The sequence below is a fragment of the Engystomops pustulosus genome, chromosome 1 (genome assembly GCF_040894005.1).
Source record: "Engystomops pustulosus chromosome 1, aEngPut4.maternal, whole genome shotgun sequence".
Classification (NCBI taxonomy): Eukaryota; Metazoa; Chordata; class Amphibia; order Anura; family Leptodactylidae; genus Engystomops; species Engystomops pustulosus.
Genome location: NC_092411.1, coordinates 18,601,988 through 18,625,127, shown reverse-complemented (window position 1 = coordinate 18,625,127; position 23,140 = coordinate 18,601,988). Strand labels below are relative to the sequence as shown.

Below are 23,140 nucleotides of genomic sequence, written 5' to 3'. Positions count from 1 at the left end.
GGAGAGGCTGAGGGTGGGGTTCTGGAGGTGGCGGCGGAGCAGCCTGCAGGGGGCGCCGAGTCTCTATCCTCTGGGGATGCTGGGTCCTCAGAGTGGGAGACTGACTCAGAGCCAGGAGACAAGGACGAAGGAGAGGGTGGTCCGGGTGGGTCCTTGGGGGCCAGTAATAACATGGACACCTCAATTTCGTTAAAAAGAAGTTGCCCCAATTCTGAAGGGAAAAGGGAAAAGGGATCATCCTCAGAGGACAGTAGAGGGAAGGGAGTTAGTAAGAAAAAAGCCGTCTAACTCAATCACTCATGATGGCGGCACCCACTCCGTTGACGCTGGCGTCCATTAATGTCGCCAGCATTAAGTCTGATGCGGCTAGATTTGCGGCCTTTGATTTTCTCGGCCGTGTTGAAGCCGACATTTTATTTTTGCAGGAGACCAGGCTGCCAGATTTGGCGGCCGTGTTTAAAGCTAAGAGGGAATGGAGACACGGGCCTTCCTATTGGTCTCTTGCGGCCGAGCCGTATAGCGGAGTGGCGGTCCTTTTTACCGCACCGGTAGAATGCCGACGAGTTATTGAGTTAGAAATGGGGAGGTGCCTGATCATGGATGTCCTCATGAAGGGACAAGAACTTCGCCTAATTAACATCTATGGTCCCCAGTCCAAGTGGGACAGGAAGTGTCTCTTTATGAGGATCAAGCCCTACCTTTTTACAAGTCGGCAGGTGGTTTTTGGAGGGGACTTCAATGCTGTCACGAGGTCCCAGGATAGGGGAGGTTCCAGAGACAAGCTGACTTATGATAGCGTCGCTCTTAATAGCATAGCTAGTGAGGCTCGCCTGGTGGATGTCCACATCCGGCACACCCCAGGCCACGCGGGGTTCACCTATTATAGGGGTAGCTGCAGGTCTAGAATAGACAGGTTTTATTTAAAGGAGGAAGCCATCTCTTCAGCAGTGTCCGTTGTTGAGGTGGAGTTCTCCGACCACTGTCTAATTTTGTTTTCTCTGAATGTTACAGAGACCCCCCGGATGGGAAGAGGCTACTGGAAGCTCAATTCGTCTCTCCTGGAAGAAGCAGAGATAAGACAATCCTTTGAGGACTTTCTTCAGAGCCAGGTACCATTGCTGGGCCTTTGTAGCAGTAAGTCAGAGTGGTGGGAGATGCTCAAGAAAAGGGTGGCGAGATTCTTCCGCCAGCTCTCGAGCCTCAGGAGCCTGGACAGGTACCGCCTGTATCAGGGCCTGAGGAGGAAACTCGAGCATCTCGTCTCGACTGGAGGTAGTCGTGAGGACATCTCCAGAGTGAAATCCTTGCTGAAGAGGTGTCAGTACGATAGACACGCATCTTTGGTTTTTGAGAGGGATTACGGGAAATACCGCTCGCCCGACCCTTACAGAAACTGCAAGATGTCAGTGAATGGTAAAGTTGTCACAGGACTGGTTGACAGTACGGGATCCCTGAAAAGGTCCAGATCAGGGATTCTGGAGGTCGTCAGATCCTTCTACTCGCACCTCTTGGGCAGGAAGGATCTAGATCGGGATGTGATGTCGGCTTTCCTGGCTGAAACTGTCCCTGAGCCAGGAGTAGACCCCTCTCTTGATGTTTTGACAGAGATGATTAGGGAAGAGGAAGTCAGCCGGGCGATTGAAGGGCTCGCCCTCAAGAAATCGCCGGGTCCGGATGGCTTAACATCTGAGTTTTATAAGACCTTTAAGGACGCCTTGGTTCCCCTCTTGACTGAGGTATTCAATGAGTGTCTTTCCTCGGGCGCTCTGCCGAAGTCAATGAGGAGGTCTGCCCTGATCATCCTGTCAAAGGGTAAGGACCGATCTCGTATTGAGAACTGGCGTCCCATAGCGCTTCTCAATACGGACAGAAAGGTTTTGGCAAAGGTGCTGTTTAATCGGCTGGTGCAGTTTGCACCCCGGCTCCTTTCGGGGACCCAGCACTGCTCTGTTCCAGGCCGCAGTACATTTAGTGCTGTGCTTTGTGTCCGGGAGGCAGTGGAGCAGGGCAGGGCTGGTAACTGGAAGGGGTACTTGCTGTCCTTGGATCAGGCAAAAGCGTTTGATCGGGTTAACCACGAGTACCTCTGGTCTGTCCTTCTGAGGTATGGCCTGCCGGGTGGGTTTGTCAATTGGCTAAAGGTTTTGTACGCAGGGGCAGAGAGTTTCCCGCTTGTGAACGGTTGGATTGGCCGCTCTTTTGAGGTTGGGTCTGGTGTTCGCCAGGGTTGTCCTCTGAGCCCACTACTGTACGTGTTCGCGATTGACCCATTCCTTAGGAGGGTTGATCGTGGGCCGTTGGTGGGAGTCGGGATGGACCGGGCAGCACCGGAAGCCACTCTAAGGGTGGTAGCGTATGCTGATGACGTCACTGTTTTTGTGTCCTCGAGAGGGGAGGCGCAATGGGTGATGTCAGAGGTTGACCGCTACTCAGAGGCTTCTGGGTCCAAGATCAACCGGGATAAGTGTGAGAGTCTCTGGCTGGGAGAGGGAGGTCCAGGCTTTGATCTCCCGGACACTCTTCCAGGGCCCCAAGACTCTGCCAAAGTTCTCGGCATCGAATTTGGCCAGGGGGATTACCCCATGCAAAACTGGGACGGCAGGCTTAAGATCGCCGCTCAGAGGGTGGACCAGTGGAAGGGTTGGTCTTTGACCCTCAGAGAAAGGGTTAATCTGATCAAAACTTACCTGCTCCCATTGCTGATTTACCTGGGCAGTGTGTGCATGTTGCCAGAACCCCTCTGGACTCGGGTCTACAGTCTGTTCTTCCAGCTGTTATGGGGGAATAGGCTGAACCTAATCAAGAGGGAGGTTACTTACCGCACGAGGAGACAAGGAGGGTTGTGTATGGTCAACCCTGTGGTGTTCCTAGTGAATACCTTTCTTAAAAACAATGTAGCAAACCTCTGGAAAGAGAGGGCTCCTCCGTGGGTATACTCCTGCAGGGGATGGTTTCGGCCTTTCTTCCAGGAATGGGAGACAGGAGGACAAGTGAAGGATCTCCGCACACCGCATGGGCATCTTCCGGCTTACGCTACCCCGGTTCTGAAGGTGATTCGCCGGTGGGGTCTGGGAATGTGGGAGATCAGGACCATGTCGAGGAAAATCCTTGACAAAAGGGTTCTGTTTGCCCGTTTCCAGAAGCCTCTGGCCCTCAGGGATTGCCCAAGTCGGGATCTTGGGGTGGGTTTGAGTTTATTGAATTCCATCAGGATCCCCTTGAAGTTTTGGGACTTGACTTGGCGCTGCTTCCATGGAAAGCTGTGTGTGAGGGACAATCTGAAGTGTAGGAGCTCTGAGGAAAGGGGTTGTCCCCGGGAGGAGTGCGGTGGCCTGCTGGAGAGCATGGACCACTTCCTGCTTCAGTGCCCCTTTAACACAGAGGTGTACAACCGGTTGGGCGCTTCCATCCATTGGCCCGGGTTGGCTGGTCTCTCCTATGTGGAGTGGGCCTATGGAGCATTCAGAGGCCTGGGTGGCCGGGACCGCTGCACTTTATTCCTAGTTAGTCTAGTGGTCAGGTACCACACGTGGAACGCACGGTGCTTAGTTTCGACGCAGCGTAAAATCCTCCCGGTGGATGAGGTGGTTAGGAACATTCTGGGTGACCTGGTGAAGGTGCGCTCTCTGGAGTATGAGGGGCTGGGCACGGGGAGGGCCTCTCTCCTTTGGAGGGGGTTCTCCTTTAGTGTCCCTTAGTCTGTCATCTCCTCTCCTGGTGTTGGGCTGAAGCTGACACTGTAGATTTTTGTTTTGTATCTGAGGTTATAGAGATGTAGGGGCTTGCAGGCGCCGAACCTGGGCTTTATGTGGTTTTGATATATGTTGATATGTTTAATGTGTTTGTATCTTATGTACAGTGTGTATATAGTTATATGTAGTTATAGTTCTTGTGTATATAGGTTGGTTGGTTTTGGGGTGTTGGTGTTAGGGTGTTAGGTTGGGAGGGGGGTGGACTGGACTTGGACTGTACGATCCTGGGCACTGGTCTGGACTATATAACGCGAACTTTGGACGTTAGACCAGTGTCTGGGGGGGGAGGGTGATGGGCGTGGGATTTAGTTAGTTATATTTTAGGTTATTTTATGTTATTTAATGTTATTAATGTTACTTCCGTTATATTCATTGTTATTTCTGTGTTTATTGTTTATTTATTTATGTGTATTTTGCTGTGTATTTTGATATAAAAAAAAAAAAAAAAAAAAAAAAAATTTAGGTGGTGGGATTGGGTGATGGTTTTGTTTGTTTTCATGCTGTGTGTGGTGTGTGTGTGTGGCTGGGCCAGGAGGTTTTGTAAGTTTATTTTCGTTTATATTTGTTCTTTTGTAATTCTTTTGCCAGAAGTTATGGCTTTATTTATGTTTATTATTGTTATGTTTTTCACTTTTATATAAAATAAAAGATTTACAGGATGTAACTCAGGATCAGTACAGGATAAGTAATGTCATGTATGTACACAGTGACTGCACCAGCAGCAGAATAGTGAGTGCAGCTCTGGGGTATAATACAGGATGTAACTCAGGATCAGTACAGGATAAGTAATGTCATGTATGTACACAGTGACTGCACCACCAGCAGAATAGTGAGTACAGCTCTGGGGTATAATACAGGATGTAACTCAGGATCAGTACAGGATAAGTAATGTCATGTATGTACACAGTGACTGCACCAGCAGCAGAATAGTGAGTGCAGCTCTGGGGTATAATACAGGATGTAACTCAGGATCAGTACAGGATAAGTAATGTCATGTATGTACACAGTGACTGCACCAGCAGCAGAATAGTGAGTGCAGCTCTGGGGTATAATACAGGATGTAACTCAGGATCAGTACAGGATAAGTAATGTCATGTATGTACACAGTGACTGCACCACCAGCAGAATAGTGAGTACAGCTCTGGGGTATAATACAGGATGTAACTCAGGATCAGTACAGGATAAGTAATGTCATGTATGTACACAGTGACTGCACTATCAGCAGAATAGTGAGTGCAGCTCTGGGGTATAATACAGGATGTAACTCAGGATCAGTACAGGATAAGTAATGTCATGTATGTACACAGTGACTGCACCAGCAGCAGAATAGTTCGTGCTGGATCATTCTGCTGTGAACTGCTGACGGGTGTGGTTGTCTGTGAATGAGCTCCTGCACCACCTGGTGGAAGACCAATCCACCCAGGCCTGCTCTCTCCTCCCCAGGGAGGGAGTAGGTTTCTGGGATGAGTGAGCCAGGAAAATCCCAGGCTTCTGCCTCCCGGACCAGGCCGGCGGGGGGCAGGAGAAGCCAGTTGCCGGCCAAAGCGGAGGGGGTAAGAAGATCTGCCCGGAGCCAAGGACGCAGCGATGTGACCTCGGCTGCCACCCCCAAGACCCAGGGAAGCTGCAAGGTCTCCAGATCACAGAAGATCAAGGCAAGTAACATCAGCCTGAGTGCTCCTCCTGGAAAGCTGAGTGACTGTGCGGGAAAGCTGGGTGGTTCAGCTGAAAAGCTGGGTGCTCACGGAGGTGTGCAAAAGGCATGGGGTGATCTTAAGGCCCGGGAGTCTGCTACCATCTATGGCTCCCGGATTGCTGAGCACCTCCGTGAGTACGAGGAAGCCGGAAAAGCGCTGAGGAGGCTCCAGGAGGAGATAAGGGAGACCTTGGCCCTAGCGGGGGTGGCTACTAAGAAGAAAAAGTCTGATCTTCTTAACACCATAGACAGACTAAAAGCCGAGGTCACCGCTCTGCAGGAGAAGCGACATCTAATCCGCGAGCACAGCGGTCCGTTTCGTGAAAAATTGGAGAATGACGCCCGGTTTGAGGAGATGCGCCAGGAGCAGCTGAGAAAGCAGAAGGGGCTTCAGGTCCAGGCGGATGATGGCGATGATGAGGAGGATGAGGAAGACCTGCCGTGTCCGTCTGGTGGCCTGCGCAAACACCAGCAGGCCTCGCACGACAGGCTGCCTGCAGAGCAAGCGCCATTACCATCAGGCTGCGGCTCTGCCAACCTGGAGGAGGAAAGTGATGACAGCGGCCAGGGGGGGGCGCTAATGGCTCAGATCCGTCAGCTTGAGTCCCCAGTTCACCTCCAGAACTTTTCCTTCGGCGATGATATGCCAGATGACGACCTAAAGAGAAAGAAGAGAGCCAAGAAGATCAAGGCGTCTCAGGAGGTGAATCTGGTGTTTCGTCCCCTCCCTGATCCCTCCGGGCGGGCAGCAGTGCCAGCCTGTCGTGTAGGCCCCGTTACCCAGCCCAGCACGAATCCTGCAGTGGACTCGGTGCCAGGGTGCGGGGAGATTGCAAAGCCACGTTCCATCATGGCGCAGAGCACCAGCCTTGTTTGTAGTAGCAAGGATGGTGCAGGGAAGGCATCGGCCGAAAGGCCGGACAGTGAGGGCGATCCAGCAGGTCCTGGTACTGTGCGCTGCCCCCTAGTGGGAGGGGGGGTGGCCCAGTGCCAGGGGCAGTGGCGGTGGCTCCTGTGGCCCTTAGCGCTGTTGCTTGCTCTGGTGAGCAGCGGCAGCGTGATGGGGCTGCTGGGGCTTGTAGTGCGGCGCCTCCCAAACATCCCGTGCAGCCTGCAGAGAAAGGCGCAGAAAAAGTATTATTCTGTATTGGTGCATCAAACTCTGAAGACATAAAAGGGGCAAAAAAACTGTCTGGAGTCTGTAAGGACAAGAGGCCTCTACCACCAATCGAGCAGCGATGCTCAAACATCATAAAAACTGCTGGACAACAAGGGGTTAATGCCAATGAGGCAGAGGGCACAAATAAGATCGGGGTTGGAGCTGCCTCTTCTCAGGCTGTATCAGCTATGGAGGTGGCTCTACCCCCAGTGCCCAGTGACGCCGAGGCAACCCCAGGTCCTCCTGGCCCAGCTGGTGTGAGTGATGCAAAGAAGCGAGGCAGTATTGTACATAGTGTGGTGAATGTTGGGGTGGTGAATGGCGCTGAGGGGGATCCTGGTGTGAGTGCTGGACCATCTGCACCCCCAGTGGTGGCCGCTCCCATAAGGAGCTATGCGAGTGTCACCGCTGGGGCAAGTGGGGTTAACTCCTTGTCTCCTGGCTCTGGGAACAGCGTTTTGCAAAGGCGTCTTCTGGAGGCTCTCAGGAGAGGGGAAAAGTCAATCACTGTAGAGGGGAGAGAGGTTGATCTGTCCTTCTGGACAGACAGGCATGGCCTGGCAGCCTTCCAAGAGAAAAGGGGGGGAGAGACTGTATGGTCTTTACCCACAACTGGGCCCGGAGCTGCCCGTAGGAATGTGGTTCGTCTTCGCTGGAGGGGCAGTGACGCATGCCCACCCAGGTCAAGGGTGGTGGAGCTCCTCCTGAAGATGAACTTCAGGGCTAGTGACATCTTTGCCCTGATACATCCTTATGGTACTCCGGAGTTCGATGTCAGCTTTGTTCGGCCGGAGGGCTTAGAGCTCTTCTGGTCGAATTATGAGCTGGCAAAGAACGAGCCCGCATGGCGAGACTTTGCTGTGCAAGCAGTGTCTCGCCAAAACACAGTCAAGAAGGTGACCGTTTTGACCCGTAACGAGTCACTTTCTTGCATGGACATCATGACTTGGCTAAGTCGTTATGGTGAGGTTGTACAGGTACCTCAGAAAAACCGCGATGAATTTGGCATTTGGTCTGGAGCCTGGACCTTCATGATGAAGTTGAAGTGTTCAGGCGGCACAGTCGCCCACATTCCCTCTTCAGCCTTTCTTGGGCGAGACAGAATCCTGATTTTCTACCAGGGGCAGCCGAAGGTCTGTCACAGGTGCGGTGACCCCACACACTTCAGCGCCAGCTGCCAAGTGCAGAAGTGCGCTTTGTGTGGTGGGCTAGGTCATCTCGCTGCATCCTGTAAGGACATTAGGTGTAACCTGTGTGGTGAGCTCGGTCACCCTTTCAGCCGTTGTCCTCGCTCCTTTGCCAATGCGGTTGTGACCCCAGTGGAGGAGAGCCATGAGGTTGCTTCTGCTGGGGAAGGTACCAGCAGAGGTGGAGGAGCTAAGGGGCCTGTGAAGAAAAGCAAGAATAAGTCACCTTCTCAGTTGAGGCGGCTTGAGGCCAGACAAAAAGGGAGAGACCTGGGGAAGCCTCAGGTTGCTGGGGTGACCCTGGGTCCTTCCTCAGAGGCTGGTCATGCTACTGAGGCCCTGAGGGATGATGAGTTGGATGAGGAGGTCAGGAGGATGGAGCGCGAGAAAGGTGCCATGTCCTCCACGTCCTCCCATTATGAAAGTATGGATGAGGATAACAGGATTTGGCTAGAAAATAAGCGCAAGCAGAAAAAGAAAGAACGCGGCCTATCTAAGGTACCTAAGGAAGGGAAAACTTCCTCCCCTCTGGTTGAGCTTTCCAACCAGTTCCTCACCCTCGATGAGATCGCCTCCTCGGGAAGAGAGGCTGAGGGTGGGGTTCTGGAGGTGGCGGCGGAGCAGCCTGCAGGGGGCGCCGAGTCTCTATCCTCTGGGGAAGCTGGGTCCTCAGAGTGGGAGACTGACTCAGAGTCAGGAGACAAGGACGAAGGAGAGGGTGGTCCGGGTGGGTCCTTGGGGGCCAGTAATAATATGGACACCACAATCTCATTAAAGAGAAGCTGTCCCAATTCTGAAGGTAAAAGGGAAAAGGGATCATCCTCAGAGGACAGTAGAGGGAAGGGAGGCAGTAAGAAAAAAGCCGTCTAACTCAATCACTCATGATGGCGGCACCCACTCCGTTGACGCTGGCGTCCATTAATGTCGCCAGCATTAAGTCTGATGCGGCTAGATTTGCGGCCTTTGATTTTCTCGGCCGTGTTGAAGCCGACATTTTATTTTTGCAGGAGACCAGGCTGCCAGATTTGGCGGCCGTGTTTAAAGCTAAGAGGGAATGGAGACACGGGCCTTCCTATTGGTCTCTTGCGGCCGAGCCGTATAGCGGAGTGGCGGTCCTTTTTACCGCGCCGGTAGAATGCCGACGAGTTATTGAGTTAGAAATGGGGAGGTGCCTGATCCTGGATGTCCTCATGAAGGGACAAGAACTGCGCCTAATTAACATCTATGGTCCCCAGTCCAAGTGGGACAGGAAGTGTCTCTTTATGAGGATCAAGCCCTACCTTTTTACAAGTCGGCAGGTGGTCTTTGGAGGGGACTTCAATGCTGTCACGAGGTCCCAGGATAGGGGAGGTTCCAGAGACAAGCTGACTTATGATAGCGTCGCTCTTAATAGCATAGCTAGTGAGGCTCGCCTGGTGGATGTCCACATCCGGCACACCCCAGGCCACGCGGGGTTCACCTATTATAGGGGTAGCTGCAGGTCTAGAATAGACAGGTTTTATTTAAAGGAGGAAGCCATTTCTTCAGCAGTGTCCGTTGTTGAGGTGGAGTTCTCCGACCACTGTCTAATTTTGTTTTCTCTGAATGTTACAGAGACCCCCCGGATGGGAAGAGGCTACTGGAAGCTCAATTCGTCTCTCCTGGAAGAAGCAGAGATAAGACAATCCTTTGAGGACTTTCTTCAGAGCCAGGTACCATTGCTGGGCCTTTGTAGCAGTAAGTCAGAGTGGTGGGAGATGCTCAAGAAAAGGGTGGCGAGATTCTTCCGCCAGCTCTCGAGCCTCAGGAGCCTGGACAGGTACCGCCTGTATCAGGGCCTGAGGAGGAAACTCGAGCATCTCGTCTCGACTGGAGGTAGTCGTGAGGACATCTCCAGAGTGAAATCCTTGCTGAAGAGGTGTCAGTACGATAGACACGCATCTTTGGTTTTTGAGAGGGATTACGGGAAATACCGCTCGCCCGACCCTTACAGAAACTGCAAGATGTCAGTGAATGGTAAAGTTGTCACAGGACTGGTTGACAGTACGGGATCCCTGAAAAGGTCCAGATCAGGGATTCTGGAGGTCGTCAGATCCTTCTACTCGCACCTCTTGGGCAGGAAGGATCTAGATCGGGATGTGATGTCGGATTTCCTGGCTGAAACTGTCCCTGAGCCAGGAGTAGACCCCTCTCTTGATGTTTTGACAGAGATGATCAGGGAAGAGGAAGTCAGCCGGGCGATTGAAGGGCTCGCCCTCAAGAAATCGCCGGGTCCGGATGGCTTAACATCTGAGTTTTATAAGACCTTTAAGGACGCCTTGGTTCCCCTCTTGACTGAGGTATTCAATGAGTGTCTTTCCTCGGGCGCTCTGCCGAAGTCAATGAGGAGGTCTGCCCTGATCATCCTGTCAAAGGGTAAGGACCGATCTCGTATTGAGAACTGGCGTCCCATAGCGCTTCTCAATACGGACAGAAAGGTTTTGGCAAAGGTGCTGTTTAATCGGCTGGTGCAGTTTGCGCCCCGGCTCCTTTCGGGGACCCAGCACTGCTCTGTTCCAGGCCGCAGTACATTTAGTGCTGTGCTTTGTGTTCGGGAGGCAGTGGAGCAGGGCAGGGCTGGTAACTGGAAGGGGTACTTGCTGTCCTTGGATCAGGCAAAAGCGTTTGATCGGGTTAACCACGAGTACCTCTGGTCTGTCCTTCTGAGGTATGGCCTGCCGGGGGAGTTTGTCAATTGGCTAAAGGTTTTGTACGCAGGGGCAGAGAGTTTCCCGCTTGTGAACGGTTGGATTGGCCGCTCTTTTGAGGTCGGGTCTGGTGTTCGCCAGGGTTGTCCTCTGAGCCCACTTCTATACGTGTTCGCGATTGACCCATTCCTTAGGAGGGTTGATCGTGGGCCGTTGGTGGGAGTCGGGATGGACCAGGCGGCACCGGAAGCCACTCTAAGGGTGGTAGCGTATGCTGATGATGTCACCGTTTTTGTGTCCTCGAGAGGGGAGGCGCAATGGGTGATGTCAGAGGTTGACCGCTACTCAGAGGCTTCTGGGTCCAAGATCAACCGGGATAAGTGTGAGAGTCTCTGGCTGGGAGAGGGGGATCCAGGCTTTGATCTCCCGGACACTCTTCCAGGGCCCCAAGACTCTGCCAAAGTTCTCGGCATCGAATTTGGCCAGGGGGATTACCCCATGCAAAACTGGGATGGCAGGCTTAAGATCGCCGCCCAGAAGGTGGACCAGTGGAAGGGTTGGTCTTTGACCCTCAGGGAAAGGGTGAACTTGATTAAAACTTACCTGCTCCCATTGCTGATATATCTGGGCAGTGTGTGCATGTTGCCAGAACCCCTCTGGACTCGGGTCTACAGTCTGTTCTTCCAGCTGTTATGGGGGAATAGGCTGAACCTAATCAAGAGGGAGGTTACTTACCGCACGAGGAGACAAGGAGGGTTGTGTATGGTCAACCCTGTGGTGTTCCTAGTGAATACCTTTCTTAAGATCAATATCGCAAACCTCTGGAAAGAGAGGGCTCCTCCGTGGGTATACTCCTGCAGGGGATGGTTTCGGCCTTTCTTCCAGGAATGGGAGACAGGAGGGCGAGTGAAGGATCTCCGTACACCACATGGGCATCTTCCGGCTTACGCTACCCCGGTTCTGAAGGTGATTCGCCGGTGGGGTCTGGGAATGTGGGAGATCAGGACCATGTCGAGGAAAATCCTTGACAAAAGGGTTCTGTTGACCCATTTCCAGAAGCCTCTGGCCCTCAGGGATTGCCCAAGTCGGGATCTTGGGGTGGGTTTAGGTCTTTTGAATTCCATCAGGATCCCCTTGAAGTTTTGGGACTTGACTTGGCGCTGCTTCCATGGAAAGCTGTGTGTGAGGGACAATCTGAAGTGTAGGAGCTCTGAGGAAAGAGGTTGTCCCCGGGAGGAGTGCGGTGGCCTGCTGGAGAGCATGGACCACTTCCTGCTTCAGTGCCCCTTTAACACAGAGGTGTACAACCGGGTGGGCGCTTCCATCCATTGGCCCGGGTTGGCCGGTCTCTCCTATGCGGAGTGGGCCTATGGAGCATTCAGAGGCCTGGGTGGCCGGGACCGCTGCACGTTATTCCTAGTCAGTCTAGTGGTCAGGTACCACACGTGGAACGCACGGTGCTTAGTATCGACGCAGCGTAAAATCCTCCCGGTGGATGAGGTGGTTAGGAACATTCTGGGTGACCTGGTGAAGGTGCGCTCTCTGGAGTATGAGAGGCTGGGCACGGGGAGGGCCTCTCTCCTTTGGAGGGGGTTCTCCTTTAGTGTCCCTTAGTCTGTCATCTCCGCTCCTGGTGTTGGGCTGAAGCTGACATTGTAGATTTTTGTTTTGTATCTGAGGTTATAGTGATGTAGCGGCTTGCAGGCGCCGATCCTGGGCTTTATGTGGTTGGTTTGTTATGTTGATATGTTTAATGTGTTTGTATTTTGTGTACAGTGTGTATTTATGTAGTTATAGTTAATGTGTATATAGCTTGGTTGGTTTTGGGGTGTTGGTGTTAGGGTGTTAGGTTGGGAGGGGGGTGGACGGGATTTGGACAATATGATCCTGGGCACTGGTCTGGACTATATAGCGCGGACTTTGGACGTTAGACCAGTGTCTGGGTGGGAGGGTGATGGGTGTGGGATTTAGTTAGTTTATATTTAATGTTTTTATTTCCTGTTTGTCTTTTTTTTTGCTGTGTATTCTTTAGTTATTTATGGGAAAAAAAAAAAAAAAAAATTATAAAAAATTGTATAAAAAAAAAAAAAAAAAAAAATTAGGTGGTGGGATTGGGTGAAGGTTTTGTTTTATAATGCTGATTGTGTGGTGTGTGTGTGGCTGGGCCAGGAGATTTTCGTAAGTCTCTTTTAGTTTGTATTATTGTTTTGTTATTATTATTGTTTTGTTTTGCCAGAAGTTATGGCTTGATTTATGTTTATTGTTGTAATGTTTTTCATTTTTATATATAAAATAAAAGATTTACAGGATGTAACTCAGGATCAGTACAGGATAAGTAATGTCATGTATGTACACAGTGACTGCACCAGCAGCAGAATAGTGAGTGCAGCTCTGGGGTATAATACAGGATGTAACTCAGGATAAGTACAGTAATATCATGTATATACACTGTCATCCCTCAAGCAGAATAGTCATTGCAGCCCTGAGATGTAACACAGAATCAGTTTGGTGTGTATTCTGAGCCAAAAAAGTTAACCTCTTCCATGAGGAGAGGTAGGGGGCTGTGCATTATGAGCGCTTCCGAGCTGCTGTAGCTGCATTCAGGTCCAAGAAGAATAACCCTTAAGGCGCACAGCTGTGTGATGTTACAGAACACAGTACGATGCAAATCCAAGACTTCTAAGTGCATTGAGACTTTGATTTTTCATCTTCGATGTGTGAGTTGAGTTGATCAATAATAATGCTACATACATATCCTATCGATCTCAATGAGAGCTACATGTAGATCGGCCCACACGGCGGCCAGAACCGAAAGTCAGCATGTTAATGCCTCCCTGTCCTGATCCGGGGGGTGAGATTGTGTAGAAAGTCAGATGTTCTAACAAAGAAATGGAGGTACTAATAGACCTTTGTTAGCAGCTTATGGGGGACATGTATCTTAGTTTTATTTTTTTGGGTGCTGAGACATTTGGAAGGTCTTTTTTGTGCCTTATGCATGATCATGTCTTTTTTCTTGTGTTACACGTTTAATTCTTCCAGTCCTGGGAGGTAGAACTTTTGGCTTTTTTGAAACTTTTTGTTGCAGATGGTTCAATTGAACTTGGACACAAGCCATGTGAGGGGTTAATGTACAGGAGTGGACACTACACTAAATTTTGGATTTGATGCTGTGGCCTTTTTAAGCCCTCTTGCCACACCCAAGTAAAATGAAGATATATGAGGGTGCTGTCACACGTGGCGTTTGGGATGCGTTTTATATTTTACCATGGGTTTGGTTGGTTTGAAAGCATTTATCTTCTATGTTGGAAGTGTAAGCAGTTGTGTTAACATTTTCACCACTGCTTACACTTCCAGCAATGAAGAAAAACGCTTTCAAACCTACCAAACGCATTGTAACATGTAAAACGCCTGCACGTATCAACGCAGCCTTAAAGCATGTCAACTACTTCCAATTTGCATGTTAAAGAAAAATGTCCAAGAAAAAGAAATCCTTCCTCTACGCCTGCCCTGGACCAGGTGCAGAGTTGTGCCTAAAAAGTTGTTACTATAAGCAAAACAAGTGACATAAAAGTCGCACAGAACATCTGGAGAATAAAGATACATACGGCACAAGGTGCAGACAAAGCAAAAAGTCGCAAAAACACAAAAAGTCACAAAAAAGAAAAAAAAAAAACAAGAAAAAATATTTGGGGCACAATCACACTGTGCAGTAATAGTGTGGCAGGGTCCAAATCCCATGTCTATAGAATATAACATCTTTCTGATGACCGCTGAAAATCACTGGCCTCAATAGTGATCCATAGAATGTGACCACTGAGGCTGGTTATTAACCTTAACTTGTATCATCTTATTTCCTATAGTAATCACTCGAGATCTGAATTTCCTGTTGACTCGTGGTATCAACATTTCAGAATTTCTGCTGTTACCATGAGCCAAGCTAGGGCTTCTCAGTCTCTACTGGAGCACCAACTTTATACAACCTTTCTCACCTACTTTATGCACAAGGACCCTGAGCACGGTTGTGCCCAGAGAAATTGGGTGAAACCACAAGGTCATGGAATCCTTATCTGACCTTGTAAAAAAACTTTCCGGCATGGCCAAGCATCTTGTTCCAGTTGCGGAAGAATTTCTGCCAAAACTGAGAATGTCTCAAAAAGTAGCCACCCTTGTGGAGCCCTGACTCAACCTGGGGAGACCAGGTCCTCCTGCACCCGACTTCCAGCAAGGACACTGCCTGGAAACTTCAGCTCTGATCACCACCAGAAGGAGTCAGGCTCAAGAAGGGTGTGAACCTTTTGAGGGCCTCCTGGTCGGGGCAGACCATGCCCCAAAGGAGTCAAGGAAGTTGGTCAAGGCTTCCACAAACTCCTTGTTCAAATTATTGAGACCTCCGCTCAGTGATCTTCTCAGTTCTTCTGATATTTGACCACTATAAATCACTGGCCTCACTGGTGATGCTTCCATGTGTGCATTCTGATCACTGAGGCCAGTGATTAACCCCTGGAGGAACCGCAGATCTTGGCTAGCGTCTTGTAGACCTCCTTTAATAAGATCTACTTTATGTCAGCAATAGAACATTTGTGGAACAACATTTCTTTGAACTTGTATCCTTTATTTTACACATTCCTTGCTCTCAACTAAATTTACATAAAAACACATGAATTTATCGGATGCCATTTGGGGGGCGGGAGGCGAGGGGGGCATTGAAATCCGACTTATTGACTCTCCTTTAGTTCTTAAGCTTATGTTTGAACCCTTCCATATTCCGGTCATGTTTGAGCAGAAGCCAAGTGAGAAAATCGCCTTTGAATATTTACAATCATCACAAGACGAGTCGTATTGATTAGTCCAGAAGGGAAATCCATGGGAAAAGCAGCCACGAAACATCCTAATTGCTGCATTTTCTTTCGTTGCCGCTTCTGATACATAACATGAAAAAACATTCGCGAAATGAAAAGTTTATGAAGAATCTCAAAGGAGGAGAAGAAAATATTCTTACTGTGAAAATATTTTGCAAGTTTTCACATTCAAATATGTTTTCACTCTAATGGCAACCGCTCCTCCCTACCCCTCCGACCCCCCAACTACTGGAAAAACAAACCCCTCCCCCGATAGTGTGCTCACACAATATAATACTCCAAGACTATATGATGCGAATACTCCAAGACCAAAGACCCCCACACTTAGTGACCCCCACCACACTGTACAATACTCCTCCCCCTTTCTGTGACCTTTAAATTGTACAATACCCCCTTTCTGGGGTTCCCACACTATACAATGGCCCCACTTTTTTTGGCCATCTGCACTGTATAATTACACCTCCTTTATTTGCTTCCGATCCCATAGTCACCCCCTAACTGTACAATAAGTCTCTATGGACCCGATATATTATGAGACCCATGGTGAAGCAAATAAATAGCGCCCCCCTATTTGAAAGCCCCTCCACACACTTATAATAACCTCCTTTCTTTGCCACTTTCTGTAGCCCACTTCCACGTATTCCACAGCCCCCGCTCATAATGGCCCCCTCCTTAAAATGCCGCCATTTCTACCTCTTATGGCAGGTCTTTTTCTGCCTCATGTATGATCCTGTCTTTCTTGTGAGGCAAGTTAGCCCACTTTTGACTGTTTAAAAACTTTTTGTTGCAAATGGTTCAAATGAACCTGGACACAAGCCACGTGAAGAGGAGATTTGCCTTATTACATTGCTGTGTACATTGTGGCTCATTTACTAAGGGTCCACGGACCGCGATTCCATCGGGCTTCCCGAATATTTCCATTTTGCCCTGAATTGCCTCGGGTTTTTAACGCACGCAATCGGATTGTGGCGCATCGGCGCCGGCTTGCATGCAAAATAAATCGGGGGGGGAGCGGGGCGTTGGACAACCCGCGGAATTTAAAAAAACTAAATGTATCGCAAGATCAGTACTCACATGCACCAGGAAGAAGAAGGTGAACTCCGGCGGACCCCGGCGTGGCAGCGACACATTCAGGAAATTGTATGCACGACCTTAGTGAATCGCGCCGGACCCAAATCCTCTTCGGACAATGCACCGCGGGATCGCGACAGGACCAGGTAAGTAAATGTGCCCCATTGTATTTACAAAATGCATCTGTTAGCAAGAGGTTAACCCCCATGTTAAAATTAATAAACACATGTGTTAACAATGTGTAAACATTGCGTTAATGCATGCGTTTTGTAAACTCCATATTGACATCAATGTAATTAGGCAAATCTGCATTTCTCAACTGTTGTGATGCGAAAATGCATGAGTTAACAGAAGTAACCAATAACCTTCAATAAAATGTGACTGCAAACATTTATAAAAATTTTTTTTTAAAAAAACAGCCATAACTTTCAATGCCCAACAGTTTTATGAACAAACTTTTAAACATTCAAAGCATGTGAAATAATTCCAGTTTTCCGGAAAAGAAATCTTCCCTCTGCACCTTCCCTGGACCAGGTGCAGATTTAGCTCACAAAGCCATAAGCCTGATGTGATTTTAAAGATCAGATCCCTATCTTTAATATGACACAAGAAGCCGGTTTCTAGGCGCTACATAACAGAAGATTGCGGACTCTGAAATGACACTTCCCCTGCAACCTCTAAAGTTGACTCATCTCATGTCCAAATGAGGTGAGGAGAGTCATATTTGCCTGACTTTAGGGGAGATTTCACATTATAGAGAGAATACTAGATAAGACATTTTGGACCGTATCTGAGGGGGGCTGGGAGTTTTAAGGGGATAAAACCCAGTGACAGGTTCCCTTTAAGGATTTCCATATCTGAAGACATGACTTCATGATGAGTTTTGCAGCGATCCGACGCTTCTCCATGGGTGCGTTGTTTCTTTTTGACATACATAACTACTCGGTGATAGTAACCCTCCGAGCGCTGTTGTAAGTGTTACAATACATGTTTTTTTTTCTTTTCCCGTTGTTTCGGCAGATAATTTGCATGTCTCATGTTGTGTATATATTTTTCAGGCTGGATTTTTCCGTCTTCCCCACGGAGATTATTTCATTGAACCTTTACATAATAAAGAAGCTGCAGGGAAGCGACATAAGCATATAATATACAAGCGAGAAGCGGAAGCCCAGCCGCGGCGGCGCAGAGACCTTCGATTTACTGGGAACCAGTCATGTGGAGTAATTGGTAGGAATTTTATTTTTTTCTATATGTACGTTAAGTTAAATTGGAGAAATGATTCTGATATTTTACTGGCGACGCGGTGGGATGTTTCTGTATTGCAAAATATTACTATTATCTGCCGGAACGAGGTCTCGGACACACGGATCAGAGAAAAGTCCTGATCTCATATCTCTTGTATGTGTTATACCCAGTCCTCCAGTGGAGGGTTATTATCAGCAGGTGATACAATCCTGTCTACTATTCGTCTGACTACGGTGTTCGGACATAGTTCGCCATGTGTATGTTCCGTTATGGCACCACCACCACTCCTATCCTCCATCTGCTCTCCATACTACAACACCTACTCAAATTCATGGATATGGGATTAGTCCTAGTGTAGATAGCGGCTGATCAGGACAGATCTGGAGATGTTGTTGAGTTGCCAAGAAGAAATTTTTTAAAGCAAAGGTCTGAATATGCGAAGTTACAGTATAATAAAGACGATGTATAGACCAAAAGGGTCAAGACCAGGGATGTAACTATAGGGACAGCAGCCAAAGTGACTGCTATGGGGCCCACAGTGTCAGGGGGCCCCAGCATCTGGGTTATTGGGTGTGTATATACTGTATGTGTGTGTATATACGGTATGTGTGTTGTATATATGTGATGTGTATATGCTGAATGGCTGTATATGTTACGGTATGCATGTGTGTATGTGTGATATATATATATGCTTTATATATGAGTGTATATGTGATGTGTATATGCTGTATGTCTGTGTATATGATGAATGGGTGTATATGGTACTGTATGTCTGTATGTATATGTGATGTGTATATACTGTGTGTGATATACAAATATGAATATTTTTTAAGAGGGAAGGCGGGTCCCCTTCAGAAGTCTGCTATGAAGTCCTGCCTCTCCTAGTTACGCCCCTGGTCAGGACACGTTGATTGGAATTTTTGAGGTCAGACCAGTGTCATCCCAATAGATCTGGAGAATATGGACAAGGATCATAGATGGAGTCATACATGGAGTCAGGGTCAGAAACCTCCAACCTCCATGGAAAGCTTCTAAGGGCATCAATTTGCCAGATTGGCTTTTTGGCAAACACTCTAGCATTATGTCCGGTTTGAGCGGGAGGTGCCTAAACCCTAAACCCAAACGGAAACTTTAGGTCTGGCCACCAGTCTAGTAATACGTCTATACCTTTGGAGGACCCTCAAAGGTCCTGGAAGGGTTCTTGTATACATGTGTGCTGAGGACTGATGAGGATGAGCACTATGAGGATTGCAGAGTTAAAGACCCCCATTTTCTGCAGTATCAAACATGGTTGGCGGTTAGGGGGTCCATGGGTCTCTTTAAACTTTCACCCCCAAGCTCCAACTGAAACGCCCATATTATAATGTGCTATTAATAAGCGCTTATTGGGGCTCATTTACTAAGGGTCCGCGGAGCACATTTTCAACGGGTTTCACAACGATTTCTGTTTTGTGCCGAATTGCCTCGGGATTTTGGCGCACACGATCGGGGCACGCGACACAAATCAGAGGGTGTGCCGTCGGACAGCCCGATGTATTTGGACAACGCGCGGGATTTAGCCTTTTAGAATTGTGTCGAAAGACACGCACTCACATGCATCGGGAGGAAAAAGGTAAACTACGGCAGACCTCAGCGCAGAAGCGACAGATGCAGGAACTCGGGTGCACAATCTTAGTGAATCGCGGCAGGCCCGAATCTTCGGCAGACAACACACTGTGGGATCGCGACAGGACCGTGTAAATAAATCTGCCCCACTGGAAGATAAAGTTCACCAACATTGTGCGCCCAAGATCCTGTATCTGTCGCTTGCCTGCTCAGCTCCACCGGAGTTCACCTTCTTCTTACTGGTGTATATGTGAGTGCATGTCTTGCGACACAATTTGCAATGTTAAATCCCGCTCGTTGTCTGAATCCGTTGGACCGTCCGTCGGCCCGCCCCCCGATTTGTGTCGCATGAAAGCCAACGCTGATGCGCCAAAATCCCATTGCGAGCGCCAAAAACCCCTGTTAAATGCGGCGCAACACGTAAATCATCTGGAAACCCGAAGAAAATGCAGTCCGCGGAGCCTTAGTAAATAAACCCCACTGAGATGTATTGTAAAATATATTTTATATTGTAGTCTGAAAACATAAAAACGTTTGTTCCATTTGCTCAAAGTTGTTACGAAGAAAGCAAATCTCTAAATGCAAAGGAACTAAAAAATCTAGAGGGAGGTGTCTCCATTACACTCCTAGTTTTTACTGTGATTTCAAGTGATTTGACCATTTCCACTCTTCTATAGTCTCCTCTAACTTTAATAAATAATCTCATTTTCCGTAAGTGCTAAAATACAGAGACGGCGGATCCACAGTGCGGGTAATATTTCATGTGTATCATGAAAACACAAAGGGGAACATTACAACGACTCTCGAGTTTACAGAAGAAGGAGCAACCATAATGGAATCAGTAATAGCGGCGTGACAATACAAAGGCAGACGTGTAGATTATAGGGTATTATGGCTCCGAAAGGGAAGAGTCTCCACTGTCGAGTGCACAGAAGAGCGATGGAGCGGAGATGGGTCAGGAAGGATTAGATCAGAAAAACGATTCCGTACTGAGATATAATTATCTGCGGGGAAATACAATGTAACAGGCGAGATGGCGGTTTTATGGAATTGGAATGGATTTTTCACTGGAAATTAATGTGTCCCAATTTTTGACTTATGTGGGCCACAACAAAATGGCCGACAGGAAGTAACGAATCTAGAGCTGAACTTTGAGAAGATTTAAAATGTAATGACACATGGATGATCCTGTTCATTAATATTTGTGGAATAATCCCCGCCGCTCCGCCGTATGCAGCCGCAGAGTGAATGTATTCCTGACAAGGGATTAGATGGGGTGATTAGTAATCTTCATGTGAATCTCTGCTTTTACCTTGGAAGGATATACATACATTATACAGAACCTCTCTGACCTCCGCTAAACATTAAGATGTATGAAACGCGTGTAGTATGTGGTATATTAAGCGCCGCGGGTTCACTCCGGCTTCACAGGCTGCGAACATGGGAAATGAAACAAATCTGAGGTCCTTGTTACGTCTAATGACAACTCATAATGAATCAAGAGTTATAGAAAGGAGGGGGAGGAAAGCTACTAATCCCGAAAATCCACAGGAAGAGAATATATATATATATATATGTAACATCATAGTTATATAGATGCTGTGTGACACCATCAAATATCCACAGATACACAAGTGACCCCCAACCATCACTGGAAAGGCAGTATATAATAATAATGATGTCCTGGCGTATACAGGATAGGAGTAGTAGTACTGTGCTGTGCCCATATATACAGGATAGGAGTAGTACTGTGCTGTGCCCATATATACAGGATAGGAGTAGTAGTACTGTGCTGTGCCCATATATACAGGATAGGAGTAGTAGTACTGTGCTGTGCCCATATATATAGGTTAGAAGTAGTAGTACTGTGCTGTGCCCATATATACAGGATAGGAGTAGTAGTACTGTGCTGTGCCCATATATATAGGTTAGAAGTAGTAGTACTGTGCTGTGCCCATATATACAGGATAGGAGTAGTAGTACTGTGCTGTTCCCATATATACAGGATAGGAGTAGTAGTACTGTGCTGTGCCCATATATACAGGATAGGAGTAGTAGTACTGTGCTGTGCCCATATATACAGGATAGGAGTAGTAGTACTGTGCTGTGCCCATATATACAGGATAGGAGTAGTAGTACTGTGCTGTGTCCATATATACAGGATAGGAGTAGCAGTACTGCGCTGTGCCCATATATACAGGATAGGAGTAGTAGTACTGTGCTGTGCCCATGTATACAGGATAGGAGTAGTAGTACTGTGCCCATATATACAGGATAGGAGTAGTAGTACTGTGCTGTGCCCATATATACAGGATAGGAGTAGCAGTACTGCGCTGTGCCCATATATACAGGATAGGAGTAGTAGTACTGTGCTGTGCCCATGTATACAGGATAGGAGTAGTAGTACTGTGCCCATATATACAGGATAGGAGTAGTAGTACTGTGCTGTGCCCATATATACAGGATAGGAGTAGTAGTACTGTGCTGTGCCCATATATACAGCATAGGAGTAGTAGTACTGTGCGGTTACCATATATACAGCATAGGAGTAGTAGTACTGTGCTATGCCCATATATACAGGATAGGAGTAGTAGTACTGTGCTCTGCCCATATATACAGGATAGGAGTAGTAGTACTGTGCTGTGCCCATATATACAGGATAGGAGTAGTAGTACTGTGCTGTGCCCATATATACAGGATAGGAGTAGTAGTACTGTGCTGTGCCCATATATACAGGATAGGAGTAGTAGTACTGTGCGGTGTCCATATATACAGGATAGGAGTAGTAGTACTGTGCTGTGCCCATATATACAGGATAGGAGTAGTAGTACTGTGCTGTGCCCATGCATACAGGATAGGAGTAGTAGTACTGTGCCCATATATACAGGATAGGAGTAGTAGTACTGTGCTGTGCCCATATATACAGGATAGAAGTAGTAGTACTGTGCTGTGTCCATATATACAGGATAGGAGTAGTAGTACTGTGCTGTGTCCATATATACAGGATAGGAGTAGTAGTACTGTGCTGTGCCCATATATACAGGATAGGAGGAGTAGTACTGTGCTGTGCCCATATATACAGGATAGGAGTAGTAGTACTGTGCTGTGCCCATATATACAGGATAGGAGTAGTAGTACTGTGCTGTGCCCATATATACAGGATAGGAGTAGTAGTACTGTGCTGTGCCCATATATACAGGATAGGAGTAGTAGTACTGTGATGTGCCCATATATATAGGTTAGAAGTAGTAGTACTGTGCTGTGCCCATATATACAGGATAGGAGTAGTAGTACTGTGCTGTTCCCATATATACAGGATAGGAGTAGTAGTACTGTGCTGTGCCCATATATACAGGATAGGAGTAGCAGTACTGCGCTGTGCCCATATATACAGGATAGGAGTAGTAGTACTGTGCTGTGCCCATGTATACAGGATAGGAGTAGTAGTACTGTGCCCATATATACAGGATAGGAGTAGTAGTACTGTGCTGTGCCCATATATACAGGATAGGAGTAGTAGTACTGTGCTGTGCCCATATATACAGCATAGGAGTAGTAGTACTGTGCGGTGTCCATATATACAGCATAGGAGTAGTAGTACTGTGCTATGCCCATATATACAGGATAGGAGTAGTAGTACTGTGCTCTGCCCATATATACAGGATAGGAGTAGTAGTACTGTGCTGTGCCCATATATACAGGATAGGAGTAGTAGTACTGTGCTGTGCCCATATATACAGGATAGGAGTAGTAGTACTGTGCTGTGCCCATATATACAGGATAGGAGTAGTAGTACTGTGCGGTGTTCATATATACAGGATAGGAGTAGTAGTACTGTGCTGTGCCCATATATACAGGATAGGAGTAGTAGTACTGTGCTGTGCCCATGCATACAGGATA

At 48.0% G+C, this 23,140-nt stretch overlaps 1 protein-coding gene across 1 annotated transcript in view; it reads left to right on the top strand.

Moving 5' to 3' along the window:
• Positions 1–23,140, top strand: part of ADAMTS12 (ADAM metallopeptidase with thrombospondin type 1 motif 12) — a 348,163-nt gene that overhangs the window by 146,151 nt on the left and 178,872 nt on the right. Inside the window, exon 3 of the mRNA XM_072134459.1 lies at positions 17,449–17,617. Coding sequence (XP_071990560.1) covers positions 17,449–17,617 — 169 coding nt within the window. The remainder of the gene's footprint in view (positions 1–17,448; positions 17,618–23,140) is intronic.